The sequence below is a fragment of the Myodes glareolus genome, chromosome X (genome assembly GCF_982192425.1).
Source record: "Myodes glareolus chromosome X, mMyoGla1.1, whole genome shotgun sequence".
Lineage (NCBI taxonomy): Eukaryota > Metazoa > Chordata > Mammalia > Rodentia > Cricetidae > Myodes > Myodes glareolus.
In genome coordinates, this window is record NC_142053.1 from 97,553,234 (window position 1) to 97,567,711 (window position 14,478).

Sequence of the window (14,478 nt, forward strand, 5' to 3'; positions counted from 1 at the left end):
TTACCCTTTAGCCTTTCCCTGGTCCTTTTCTTCCACGCATTGTATTTGCTGACATCAGCCAGCTGCTTTCTTATGCACAGCAGTTCGGGATTGCCTCAATCTGGCATGTCTTGGAGCTTTGCTTCATTTATTTTCCGCGAAGTTCGTATTACTCTGTTATTTGATTATGTCTGTCTGTCTGTGCATGTATTTATAAGTATAGATAGATATAGTATGTTATTCAATTATGTGTTTGAAACTAATGTTCTTGCTATTGTTATTAATTTATTACTGCTAAATTCACAATCTACCATGAGAAGAACAGTAAAGTGCAGAATTTCGGTTTAGGATCTGCAGGTGGGCAGTTTACTGCGAAACGACCTTGCTCTGTCACTATCTAATAGGAAGGTGATGTGTCATGTAGTTAGTTGTCTCTTTCCTTTGCTTTTGTGGATACTCTTCGAACTGCAGACATAGCTGCTCTGCTCTTTGGTCATGAACATGCTTTTCGGCACCATAGGAGAGGAAAAGTACTTTCGTTTGAAAGCCTATGGGGATGCTTTTCGAGCCACTCGTCAGTTTGTGTTTTGTTGAGTTCTTTTCTTTAGAGATTTCATTTAAACTGTGGTGAGTACAATTTCCTGACCGAACTTCATAACTGTTTTAGTCCAAGACAGGCCTTCCGCTTAGCACTTACTTCAGTGCAGTGAAACTTCGCTGGCTCCTCGACAACGTGACAAAGGTTCAAAAGGCTGTTGAAGAAAATAGAGCGCTTTTTGGGACCATTGATTCCTGGCTCATTTGGGTATGTTTCAATGTAATGTATGCACAGAGACTGTTTTGGGGGATTTTTTTTTTAACTGTCCTACCTACTATTTTTGACCAACATTTGGAATCTAATTTAGCATCATTATTGAGGAAAAACCACTCAAAGCAGCAGGATGTCTATCTCCATTTCAGAGGCAATTTTGTCGGCTTCCCTTCTTTCTTTTCTTGTTTTATTTGAGTGACAGCAGAAGGTAATTACCAAAACCATATTTCATAGCTCTTATCACTTGGGAAAGTAATTTAGGTAGCTTTTCTCTCATGCCCATCGTTCCATTCTATCACACCAGCCATTTCTTGGAAGAAATAACTATTTTACACAGTAAAAATGCCTCAGCTACTTTTCTCCTTCCTGGTCAATGTTTTATAGCTTTCTCTTGTGAAATCATGCCGGAATATGAAAGAAAATCGTAGCAGAAGTTTATGTTAAATGTTCTGTCCAGAGATGAACGCAGGTCATTATTAATGAACAGTTTAGATATTTATATGACACATTATTTTTCTGTTTTGGCCTTTTGAGGTAGCATCTCAGGATATAGACCTGACCAGCCTGAAGTTTACTGCATAGACCCTATTAAACATGAACTTGTCCAGTCCTCTGACATCTGTCTCCTGAATCCTGAGATGCAGACATGTGTCACTGTATCCAGTGATTTCCAATCTGCCTCTGCCTCTGTCTCTCTGTCTGTCTCTCTTTCTCTCTAACAGGATTTCACTGTGGAGCCTTGGGTGACCTAGAACTTGCTGTGTAGACCATAGACATCCACCTGCCTCTGCTTCCAAAGTGCTGGAATTAAATGTGTATGCTCTAACACCTGGCTTACAATGTAGATCTTTTGATTTTTTAAAATTATTTCATTATTTTGTGTTTATGGGTATTTTGCCTATACTTATATATATACACCATGTGTATGCTGTGTCTTCTGAGACCAAAAGGGGGAGTCAGATTCCTTGGGACTAGAGTTGATACACTTGTGAACTCAATTGTGGGTGCTGGTGCTTGAACCTGGGTGCCCTGGAAGAGCAGCAAATATTCTTTGGTGAGCCATCTTTCTAGCCCCACAACATATATCTTTAAAGTACATGCTCTTTTGTGGTTCCTATTCTCTCTCCCTTTTTATCCTTGTTACATTTATTATAGCCATTTTTGTCAATGTGTCCCAAAGCAGTCGATACTGTAGATAACATCTCTAAGAGTCGGTCAACTGTAAGATCCTACACTTTGGTGCTGATCTTGCTTCAACTATGCTCACATAATTCCAAACACATTGCTCCACAAATGCTTTAATAACTATATGAGGAACTTTTTCACCATCTGGGGGAGCATCAAGCCAGTATTGTCTTATTCTCATTTATGGACTCCTTATAGCAGGCCTTTCAGAATACTTCCTGGAAGGGTTGCCTTCTCCACCCTGTCCTGTACTTGGCCAGGGAATGCATACTTTATGTTCTGTAGAGGCCAACTGTTTTCTTACATGTCGGTCACAGTTGAATGAGTAGCTCTAGCAATTGCCTCAAAGCTGAATGACGGAGCATATGGGAGCTAGGCGCTGCAGCAGACAGGAGGGCACATTTTGGGATACTATGCCCAGTGGGATGCTGTTTGTCTCTCTTTGTTCTTTTCTTACCTCTTATTGTTTCCATGTGAGGGATGTCAGCATTGCTTCTGAAGGTGTTATAGAGGACTTAAAACTCTGCTTTCAGGATGTGCACAAAAAGATGTGTAATTGAAAGAGAAAACATGCATGTAAAAGGTTTTCTGTAAACCTTTGGAGGTAACATTCCACCTCGTCAAATTTTATAAGACTCTGAATTTTCCACAGATAGAAGATTAAAAACAAAACTTTTTTTTTAAATCAGAAATTAACTAGAATTGCATGAAAGTAGCCACATGAGGCTATGAAACTTGATTGCTGTCAATCCAGAGTATATTCTGAATATAAAGTACACACTGGATTCTACAGATTGAAGAAAAAATAGAAAGTAAAATGTATTAATAATATTTTATTGATTATATGTTCAAATGTTATTTTAAATATATCGACTAAATAATATGACTATAGGAATTACAGGTACAATTTATAGTTCTATTTCTTTGTGTGTTTTCAATGTAGCTACTTTTAAAACTACATTTGTGTGTATGTGGGGGGGGGGGGTGAGTGCCTGCCATGACGTGTGTGACGGTCAGAGGACAACTTGTGGGGTCAGGTTCTCTCCTTCTACCCTGTGGGTTCCAGGAATCAACTCAGGTCCATCAAGCTTGGCAGCATGTGCCTCTTCCTGATAAGCCATCTAGCAGGTCCAGCTACCAGACATTTCAAAATTACATGTGTAGCTCGGATTGTATTTCTATCGAATGCTGCTGAAACCTTGAAAATTGAAATGTTTGGTTCTTCCATATTTTTTATGTGCTCTGCTGGTAATATTTGCCCTTGGCAATATATAAATACAACTGCAGATTAGTTCAGAGTTAACATGCCCCTTTCATTCTGTCTAGAGTTTGACAGGAGGAATCAATGGGGGTGTCCACTGTACAGATGTAACAAATGCAAGCAGGACGATGCTTTTTAACATTCATTCTTTGGAATGGGATAAAGAGCTCTGCGAGTAAGTTATGTTTTGGCCTCAATGCAGGTCTCCCTATACACTTTTGTGTACATTATTTACTGAGTATCTAAATCTTCCTATACTAACAGTTATTGTTATATTTCAACTACAGTACGCTAGTCTGTGTTTGTATGTGGGTTTTTGTTTTGTTATTTTGGGGGGCATTTTTTTGGTCTAGGCTAATAAATTCATAGTGATTCCTCTGCATCAGCTTCACTGGTTCTGGGATTATAAGTATGAACCACCACCACAGGCAGCTTCTATTGTGAGTGGGTTTTTTTTTAAACTTTTTATTTATTCTTTGTGTCTTTCGCATCATGCATCACGATCTCATTCATCTTTTTATCTCTTCATATCCACCCTCTACCCTTGCAAAGCCCCCCAATAAAATAAAATAAAATTTGAGGAAGACTGTATGTGTGTGTGTGTGTGTGTGTGTGTGTGTGTGTGTGTGTGTGAATCTCATCATGGAAGCTGTAGTGGTACACAGAGAATCACAGAGTATAACCTTTTGCCAGTATGGCTTTACTTGCAAGTGTTCATTGCAAAGAGCCCTTGGTCTGGTTTGAGGCCTCTGGTTTGGTTTCTACTGCAACAGCCTCACTGGGACTCCTCTTGGAGTCTTGCCCTTTGTCATGGAGATCCTGTAACTTTGGATCTGCAGGACACGCCCCTTCAACCATAGAGGGGGTGGATGTTGAGTGGGCCACCTCATAACCCTGGTTCTGGACCTGGGTAGCTGCAGGGTTGGTCAGCCTTACCAGCTCTCCAGGTCCTTATCACCAGGGTGAGCTCTCCAGCATTGCCACTCCCCATTCCCCACCCCAACCCCCACCTTAGGTTTGCTCAGGGAGGGGCAAGGACCACTCTCCCCAGTGCTGCGGCTAGTAAGGGGCAGGGACAGCTCTCTCTAGGTCTTATGACCTCAGGGCCAACTCTCACAACTACCACAGGCAGCTAGAGGCAGTGTGTGTGTGTGTGTGTGTGTGTGTGTGTGTGTGTGTGTGTGTGTGTAGTGGTGGGGGAGGGGCTGGAATCTCTCCCTTGCCGAGGGGCTGGGCCAGATCTCCCCAGCTCCCAAGGGGGCTGGTTCACCTGCTCTCCTGTCTACAAGGTCAGCTTTACTGTGCTGCCCAGTTGAGATGCAAGGCCCACTTTCCCGGGGTGCTCCAGTTAGTATGGGTCAGAGTCAGCTCCCCCACCTGCCACAGATCAGGGGAGGGGCTCAGGCGGGCTTCTTTCCCTGTGTTTTACTTCAGGTGTCAGTGAACACACTCCCTTTCAAGGACACAAGGGCTGTGGAGTGTGTGTGTGTGTGTGTGTGTGTGTGTGTGTGTGTGTGTGTGTGTGTGTGTGTGTGTGTAGGCCAGAGGGCATCTGTATGAGTCAGTTTTCTCTTGCCCTTTGCATTCCACGAATCAAGCTCTGGTCCTTAGGTTTGCTAGTAAGTGTCTTGACCTGCTGAGTCATTGCACCAAACATAGCCATGACGCATAGATAGAATCAGCATGTCGTACTAGGTATCCTTTATGGATTAGCTTCTTTTAGAAAAGTTCTTTGGTTTCTGAGTATGCTTTAAAATTTGTAATGATTTGTTTTTCAAGGTTAGACTGTCAAATACCCAAACATGTTCTCTTGACTATTATATGTTTACCGCTATTGAAGTCTAGGCTCACATGTACCTATTTTCTAATTACTTATGTTTAAAAATGTTTCTACATGTTTATTCAAAACAGTGTTATATACGCAAGGCTCTTATTTTTCAGATTTTTTGGAATTCCAATGGAAATTCTTCCCAATGTCCGGAGTTCTTCTGAGATCTATGGCCTAATGGTAAAATCAATAGTAGGGGCAGGGGATTTTATTAAAAAAGAAAGACCTTTGCCGTTTAGAATTCAACAGTCAACTTTATTGTGTTTTATGGTTTGGGATTTGGGACTTTCTCTGTTAATGTCCATAGTATGTAAAATAAGAATTTAATGTTTTTAAATGGCTTTATAACTAAAAACTTCAAGTTCTTACTACCAGTTGTTTTTATATTTATAAACTTGAGTCGGCTTTTCTTTCAGTAATACTGTTTTTGTCTTTTGAATATTAATATTTTTAAGTATTATTGATCAGTAACCTAACTCTCAGCAGTGGTGTGGGAATATTTAGGCCAGTTTACTCTTCCAAGTAACTGTGGTAGCTGTGATGTCTGCCTTTGAGTTAGAACAATGCTATCTCCATCCATGGTCTTCTTTCCCCTAGTTAATCCCTTCCAGGGGCTGAACCATTGTTATATAGCTCATTCCTTGTCAGTTTGGAACAATTTAACAAAGAAACTGAAAGTAAAGAGTCTGTTTCTAAATCGCTTTGCTCATTAAGGCAATTTCCATAACGGGGCACTTCATTTCTCCCAGAGGGAGAAAAGTAAGTGTGCCTAGCGTCACTGAAAATCTGTAGCCAAGTATCAGGAATAGAAACCTTTAGGAGGGTTTGAACTGGTATTTAAGCACACAAAACTGAAGTTCATGATAAAACTTAAGAATAAGTTTAAGGAGGCCTCAAAGCTAGCCGTTTCATGAAAAACAGTAGGAACTCCATTCAGACAGTTAATAAAAATAGAAGTGGACACCAGGTGCTCTAGATAATGCTTGAGGAAGGATTTTAAGTGCTCTGCATACGAGGAGGGCTTTTTAGGGCAGCATGGAGTTGCTTAAGGCAGGCGCAGCCACTGCTCAGCTATAGCGCTTTCAGAGTTCCGAAGTGATCGCACATTCGCTTGGGGCAGAGCAGAAGAGGCTATTTTTGAAAGAGCTTCAGAGGATGATAGAAAGAAAACATTTATTTAATTGGCCTAGTTTTCTCTTGCATTTAAAATATTATGCTTCTGTCCCCCTCTCTCCCCCTTGCTGACTATAGAAAATCTCTCATAGTCTGGTGAGTAGGCTACCCACCGGTTATGCCACCCGTTCGTTTTGAAAAGATACAGTGCATTTCCATTGATTTTTTTCAGACAAGCACAAGTCCATTCACTGAACAAATGTATCTAGAATTTGCCTAACCTTCCAAAATATTATAAGCTACAGTCATGTTTTATATTTTTCGAGGAGGCAGACTCTTGTTTATTTGTTTTCCCTAAGATTAAAATAAATGGTTCTAAAATTCTGGGGGAGTTTTCCGGAGATTTGGATACTACTCACTGCAAAGTACAATTGTGACGTACTTTGGTCTTGAGCGTAGTAGGGAAATTAGAAGTGTTTTTTTAATATCCAAATATCCATCTTCTCTGATGTCTTGCCCACTGTTTCAGACCAGTTAGTTGGAAATGCACTGTCACTTTTTCTGCATGCTTCCTCAGAGGAACCTCCTGGAATCCTCCAGAAGCCTCTCCCCATAAAGAAAACAGAGCGCTTTACATGCCTGAACACTCCTTAGATTGCTTTAAAGTGTGATCATTTTGAAGGGATAAATAGACTTCTTACAATGAATTATCAAGATCGAAGGTAGTCTAATCCTTATTAGTATCCAGGTTGATTTTCAAAGAATATATACAATAAATAAAGCATCAGGTCTTAGGTAGGGAATGTAGCTCAGCAGTAAAGGACTTACTTACTTTTCAGTAGGTGCTGGGTTTGAGCCCTAGCACCAGAAGTCGACCCTTGAAAACTAGCCAGTGTTTTATTAACCGGAAAGCATGAAAGAAACATTAAGAATCTCGAGGCTGTTTTGATAAGGGCTTCCATATATCTCTCTATACGAGGAGGGTACTACTGTTATCGTCTTCATGTTAACAGGTAGGGCACTACAGGTCCCAGGGCCATTTGCTAGCAAATGGTAGGCAAAGGAGAAGTCTGAAGGTTTTCATTTAGTGTTCTTTCTGCTATCCTCCTCCTTTTCAGGATTACATTCCTTAATTTCTCTACTTCCTTAATATCAGTTGAAATTGCTCTGACATAATGTTTCCCTGCTGTGGCCGTGGGAACCAGACCTGGGGCCCAGCATATGCTAGGTAGTAACTGTTGCACCGAGTATATCCTCTGCCTTGTGATGTTTCTTCAAAAACTATTTTATAAAGTTTTGGCACCCACTAAAATCTCACTTTGCTTCTTGCAGGCCATACCAATTGAAATAAGAAACATCATTCATAAGTTAACTGTTACTTTTCTAAATTGAACTTTTTTTGAGTACATGTCTAGAATCCAAGCACTCTTGGTTCTTCAAAGCAGTTGATCCAACACAGGCCTCCAGAAACTATTTTCCACGCTCGTTTGATAGTTACTTACAAATATGTTGGTTGTTTCATAATTGCAGCAATGATAGCGAAGCACTAATTTTGATCTGCGATCACATCGCCCAGGTGGCGTTTTGTAAAGAAGTTGTGTAGAGCGATTCAGCAGCCTGCTTGATGCCTACCACTGACTAACCAGTAGAGCCCATGTCTTCTGACTGCTAGTCCAGTGTTCATGTTCCTTTTCCAACGCTACTATGACTACTTCAAGTCTCTGTCTCTGCCCTGCTCATGTAGCTAAACACTTGCTGTTGTCTTGTCCGCTCACATCCTTCGGCATGTTGCTCTTGTTTGTTCCTAGAGCGGTTATGTTACTAGAGCCAAACTTTTGTGACTATTCCTAACCCTTTTTAAAATTTTTATCAGAAAGCTGGGGCCTTGGAAGGTGTGCCAATATCTGGGGTAAGTATCAGTATCAAATAGAATCCTGTCATGCCCCCCCCCATCTCACCTCTACCTCTATCCTATGCTGCCGTGGCTTCCCCTCTCCGTCTTAATCCTTCCACCTTTCCTTGAACTGGGGAGGGCAAGTAAGAGGAGTGCCACCGGCCACTTCTTGTTCTTCTGCTGCACAGGGAGGGTCGCTGAAAATCTTCTGAGGAAATTTGAAGTCTGGTATGGAGATGCAGTGCACACCCAACACTTTGGGGGGCTAAATTTAAGTCTAGCCTCAGGTAGATAGTGAGTTAACTCTAAGTCTAGCCTTAGGCACATGGTGAGTTAACTTAAATCTAGCCTCAGCCACTTAGTAAGTTGACTTTAAGTCTAGCCTCAGGTACATGGTGAGTTAACTTTAAGTCTAGCCTCAGGCACATCTGAGTTAGAGGCCAGCATTATATGAGATTATGTTTCAAGGAAGGAAGGGAGAGAAAGAGAGGGAGAGAGAGAGAGAGAGAGAGAGAGAGAGAGAGAGAGAGAGAGAGACGGAGGGAGGGAGGGAGGAAGGGAGGAAGGGAGGAAAATGGAGAAAAAGAATTTTAACTCTCCCTTCTTATACCTTTTATCTTGATTAATAAATGGGAGGAATGCCAATGGGAGGAAATGTAAGGCATAGATATTTCACTCCTTGGTGGATTAAAATCCACAAAAGTAAACCTAGGGCTCAGTATTTTTTCTTGTCATTTATCATTTCAGTGTTTGGGGGACCAGTCTGCTGCTCTGGTGGGACAAATGTGCTTCCAGGATGGACAGGCCAAAAACACGTGAGTCTTTCCTCCTCTCCCCTGGTGCCTTAAAGGAGGAAGTGAGGGCATGTTTTTCAAACTCAGCCAAGCTGCAATGCTTCAGGGACTGTGTATGGACATACACAGTATTTTTATCATTTGTTTTTCCCTTTCTCTCTTTACCGTGAGTCTTCTGAGCCCATGTTGGCCTAAAACTCCTGATTTACCTTGAGTCTTCTTAGCCCATGCTGGCCCAAAACTCCTGATCCTCCTGTCTTAAATTCTCAAGTACTAGATTTATAGGCATCTGTCATGACACCCAGTTTTATGCAGTTTGGGGGATTAAGCCCAGGACCTCATGCACGTTAGGCTAGCATTCTGCCAAGTTAACTACACCCCCCCTTTCTGATTTTGTCTTTCATTTTTCGTTTGGTTTTGGTAGTTTTGAGATGGGCCTGACTCTCACCTCCTGAACCTCACACTAGGTAGCTTAAGATTGGTCAGAAATTCATGGAAATTTCTCTGTCTCAGCTCCCTACATTTCTGGATTTTGTTTTGTTGTTTACCCTGAGTTCATATCTGTTCCTTTTTAAAGCTAGATTGGTAGCATTGTGAAGAAATGAGAAAAATCCCTAATACAAATTATAAGTTTCAGTGTATTGTCCTGCTCAGGTTTCTCTACCTATAACCAATCTCAGAGTATATTTTTTTTTAGGATATTTAATACCATTGTCTTGCTTTCTCCCTCATCTGAAGTGTTTCCACTGATGAGGAACAGAAAGGATGAAAGAAATGGAGACTCAATAATATTTCCTCATATTATTTTCTCTTAATTTGTTTTATTAAAAAAGTCCCTACCCCATGACATATTGAATGGCAGGAACAATATGTCCCAAGAGCTGAAGTAATAGTGACAATTATAACACATGTTCAGACAATGGCTATTGTGTTATATATAATGGTTCATATACCTGAGATATTACTCAATTCACATAAATATTATTATATAGGAATCCTTTTATTCCTATTTTATGCCAGGTAACTAAGATTTAGAGAGAATAACTAATTTATGTAATGTCCTAAATCTAGTAATTCAGAGGCACAATATTTGTATTCCTTAGCTGTGGCTCTAAACTACTATGCTTTACTGTCTGTTCTAAGTCTGTCATCAAGGGTTTTGGTTAATTGGTTTTGAATTTGTTGTTTCTTTTCTTTTGGTTTTGAAGGATTTTTTGTTGTTGTTCTTGGTTTGTTTTTGTTTTGTTTTTTTGTTTTTTTTGTTTGTTTGTTTTTTTGGAGACAGAGTGACAGAGTCTTGCTGTGTAGCCCAGTTCGTCTGGAACTTGCTATGCATCTCAGTCTGCCCTGAAACGTATCATCCTTCTGCCTCGGTCTCCCATGTGTTAAGATTATAGGCATGTATCATTATACCTTCTCATCAGATACTTTATTGGTTGGTTGGGTTGTTTGTCAGACAAGGTCTCTTATAGCTCAGTATATCCTTGGGCTTACTATGATGCCCCTGTTTTTATCTTGCTATTTCTGGGATAATAATGATGGGATTGCAGGCGCATACTACCATGATGACTTCTTTAATTGTGACTGACGTAATTAAGTTCTTTCTCTGCCAATAATGAAATATCTAGCAGTCCTAAAATAAATGCTGTCCAGGAGAGTCAGCCTCTCTCGTGTGAGTGAGTAAACTCATTTGAATGAAAGCTTGTTGGGAAGAGGATATATGAGAATTCCTTGTAGGCTGTGATGACCTCAGGTTATGAAGGAACTCTTGAGTCAACTTAAGTGTGGAAACATTTTCTTTGAATCAGTGTTCCAGCAACCGAATCGGGAGTCATAGAAAGCTAGGCTGTTTTTTTTTCCCTTTCCTCCTTTGCCAAGAACACTAATGCTAGTAAATCAGATGCTATCTCCATCTGACCATGACCTAGCACAATAGATAGTACATAGTAGGGACACAGTAAAATAGCCTTTCTCTCTTTCCCATTGTCAGGCAAGTCCATAAATTAATTACACTTAAGTAATAATGTAGTGACTGCAGGTTGGGGAAGGGAAACAACAAATCATATGATCTCGATCTCACATTTCTTACCCTGAGGAGAAACAACACAGATATCCAGTTATTGGTATATAAAATATCCAGTTATTGGTGTATAAACTAGAGCTTTCATGACATAAGAAACTTTAGAGTAATGTTGTTGGCTTTCAAAGTGAGGCCAGAACAATCATAAATGATGATGGCTCAGCATCTAGCTCAGAGTAGGGAACTTGCCTAGCATTTACTGCCTCCTGAACTTGGTCCCGGTACTAGCAAATAAAACCATTATGCTGCTAGGGAGGTGCTTTCATGAATGAGCAGCCCTGGAGAGCACAAAAGACACTTACCAAGAATACAAATAGGAAGATTTAGTATAGAGAATGTAGCGAAGCTTAGGGTAGGAAAATGGCAGAAAATAAGACAAGATGAGTGCAGTGGCTCTGAGTTGCATTCCAGGTAATTGGGAGACAGTCTGGGCTAAATGGGGAGCTCCGTGTCAGCCTGAGCTACTCAGCGTAAAAAACAAAACACGGCTGTGAGGGTGGGTGCTATTTAGAAGAACAGTGTAGTGGCCGGGCCATGTATTGGAGAAATTCCCATCATGGCAGACAGAAGGAAGAAGCAGAGGATGTTGAGGACTTAGTATAACCTTCAAAGGCATACATCCAGTGACATATATCCTCTAGCTAGGCCTCGCCTCCCAAAGCATCCATAACTTTCCAAAATCGCATCACTAGCTGGGGACCAAGTGTTCAGATCATGAGCCAGCAAGGGATATTTCATTCATACCTTAACAGCCATGCCATAAAGCTATTTCGGGCCAAGATTTTCCTTTTTTTTTTTATTTGATTTTTGTTCTTTTTTTTTTCTCCTTGATAGCAAATGGATAACTTCTGAACATTTATGAGGTAGTATTTAGGTGTGGCTGAAGTTCTCAGTTAATGTGATAACAGTCTTGGGTCAAAGCAAGGAGAAGCTAGATGCCATGAACCCGTGGTATAAACCATTATATCCTACTACCGCAGACTCAGAGGATGGGAACAGAAAGAGAGACTGCAGGGATACATAGGCCACTGTGGAGAGTCAAGGGAGAAGACCCAGGAACAGAGGGTTAGGATTAGCTAAAGTAAGGAATGGGTCCAGTAAAAGATGCTGTGTTTGGAACATATTTGTAGCACTGATAAGTTATGTATCGCACACACAGGGAATAGGAAGTGAGTTAACTATAAGGTTTTTTTTAAGATTTATTTTTTTATTATGTATACAGTATTCTGTCTACATGTTTGCCTGCAGGCCAGAAGACAGCACCAGATCTCATTACAGATGTTTGTGAACCACCATGTGGTTGCTGGGAATTGAACTCAGGACCTCTGGAAGAAGCGGTTAAGATAGCTGTTAACTGCTAAGCTATCTCTCCAGCCCCAGTATAAGTTGTTTTATGTTGTTTTATGTAAATGTTTTGCCTACATGTATGTCTGTGTGCCACATGTATGCTTAGCACACATAGAATCAAAAGAGCATCAGCTAACTTGGAATTGGCATTACAGATTGTTGTGAACTACCATGTGGGTGCTGGGAATCGAACCAAGGTCCTCTGCAAAAGCAGCAAGTGCTCTTCACTGCTGGGCTATCTCTCCAGCTCCCTTGTTTGTTTTCTTTTCTTTCTTTCTTTCTTTCTTTCTTTCTTTCTTTCTTTCTTTCTTTCATTCTTTCTTTCTTTCTTTCTTTTGTTTTTCAAGACAGGGTTTCTCTGTAATTTTGGAGCCTGTCCTGGCATTAGCTCTTATGGACCAGGTTGGCCTCAGACTCACAAATATTCGCCTGCCTCTACCTCCCAAGTGCTGGGACCGTTTGCTTTTTAAAAACACAAAATTATCAGGTTGTTATATGCCTTTAATCTCAGCACTCTAGAGGCTGAGGCAGGCAGATCTCTGTGAGTTCCAAGGCCAGCCTAGTCTACATAGAGAGTCCCAAGATAGCCAGGGCTACACAATCTAATAGAAGCAGCATAAAATCTGTTTGAAATGCCTTTTAGTAAACTGCAACTCTTCTTTGAGACGCCCTCATCCATATTCCTGAATATCCTTTTATTTTTCTTGAGTGCCTTTCTTTCTACTTTTAATAAAATCCCAACATGAAAAACCATAATCAGTTTCCATTGGGCAGCAAAGAAGTAGAGAAAGCCATGTGCTTCGGTGGTAAATATATTGCTCACACTTAGTGTATTCGACAAGTATCTGTGCAAACTTAAATATTCAGTAGTCCCATACCTCTTGGACATGTCACTTGTTCACTGAGCAAGCCAAAAAAAAAATCCACTTGGGTAGAAAGAGAATATTTTGAAGTAACTATTGCCCTTATGGTGTATGAAGAAAATATTTTTCAGGAAAAATGCACATGGTTTGTGTTTATGGCCCAAGAAAAATGAAGCCATCATAGTAACAGTAATAGATTCTGCCATCATCCTTCTACCAGCTTGGAGGCTAGGCACCAACACAGTTATAACCATGGTAGCACATAACATAGGATCCTGTGGGGCAGGAAGTAGAAGTTTCGACAGAGTCAACAGTGGCTATAGTAGCCTTGTTATCTCTCTCACTTTAGAACTGTTTCTCAGCCATGAGGTGGTGGTGCATGCCTTTAATCCCAGCACTCGGGAGACAGAGGCAGACTGTTGTCTGAGTTCGAGGCCAGCCTGGTGTATAGAGCAAGTTCCAGGCCAGGACAACCAGGGCTACACAGAGATACCCTGTCTCAAAAAACAAAGCAAAAACGACAACAAACCAGAAAGCCGTTTCTCCGTGACCCTTACTTATATCAGTTGGGGTTAGCAACTGATCTTGCATACCCAAGTCAAAACTGTCTTAGGTCCAAGTGTCTGATTTGTGACAGAGTCCAAAGCTTGTCCAAAACTTACAGCGATAAACCGCCACAAAGTCAGTTCAGTTCTTCCATATCAGCAATGCTGAGTTCTGGTTTTGATTATTCTGCCACTGTTGGGATATATTATCCTGCAGAGACAATGAGAGCAGTAAGCCTTAAATGGCTTTTCCTTGTTGGTCACTTTTGTCCTAGTTTTCAGGCCATACCTTCTGTTATTCGATGTTTATCCTTTGACCCCACCAGAACATAGTGGTGTTTCTCCGCTCATAGCTGTGATTAGTAATAGAGCTAAGCTGGCCAACTCGTTAGTGAATGGCTGCTAGTCAGGCTGTTTCTCCCAGTGAGGACTGGTTGGAATTTAACTGCAATTGAATGTAGAATTTGTTGTATTTCAGTCCTATTTTACAAACACGCCCTTGGCCTGCGACTGACTAAATGCTAAATCCTGTACCTGCATTTTCCCCATTAATTAATCTCAATATATTTCCTTCTAGACTAATTTGTCAAAAAATACTGTTAAGAAGAATATTTAGTGTGTGATGTGTGTAGCACGACTAATAAAAACCCAGAGACAGATACTGGGGTTCAAGCTGAAGATCAGAAAAGCAAAGCAGCCAAGCTACTAGAGAGCTCTTACCTCTGCCAAGACTCAAAGGGGTGATCCTGCTCTCAGAGTGAATGTAGACTGCAGTGTT

General features: G+C 40.8%; 1 protein-coding gene across 5 annotated transcripts in view; it reads left to right on the forward strand.

Moving 5' to 3' along the window:
- Gk (glycerol kinase) overlaps positions 1-14,478 on the forward strand; it is an 80,346-nt gene that overhangs the window by 39,388 nt on the left and 26,480 nt on the right. For 3 of the 5 annotated variants that reach the window (XM_085684719.2, XM_085684721.2, XM_085684720.2), the window contains 6 exons: positions 647-784; positions 3,302-3,411; positions 5,178-5,244; positions 6,316-6,333; positions 8,051-8,086; positions 8,819-8,886. In XM_085684719.2, the coding sequence (XP_085540845.1) occupies positions 647-784; positions 3,302-3,411; positions 5,178-5,244; positions 6,316-6,333; positions 8,051-8,086; positions 8,819-8,886 (437 nt within the window). The remainder of the gene's footprint in view (positions 1-646; positions 785-3,301; positions 3,412-5,177; positions 5,245-6,315; positions 6,334-8,050; positions 8,087-8,818; positions 8,887-14,478) is intronic. The other 2 variants (XM_048449774.3, XM_048449776.3) reach the window with 1 other exon arrangement.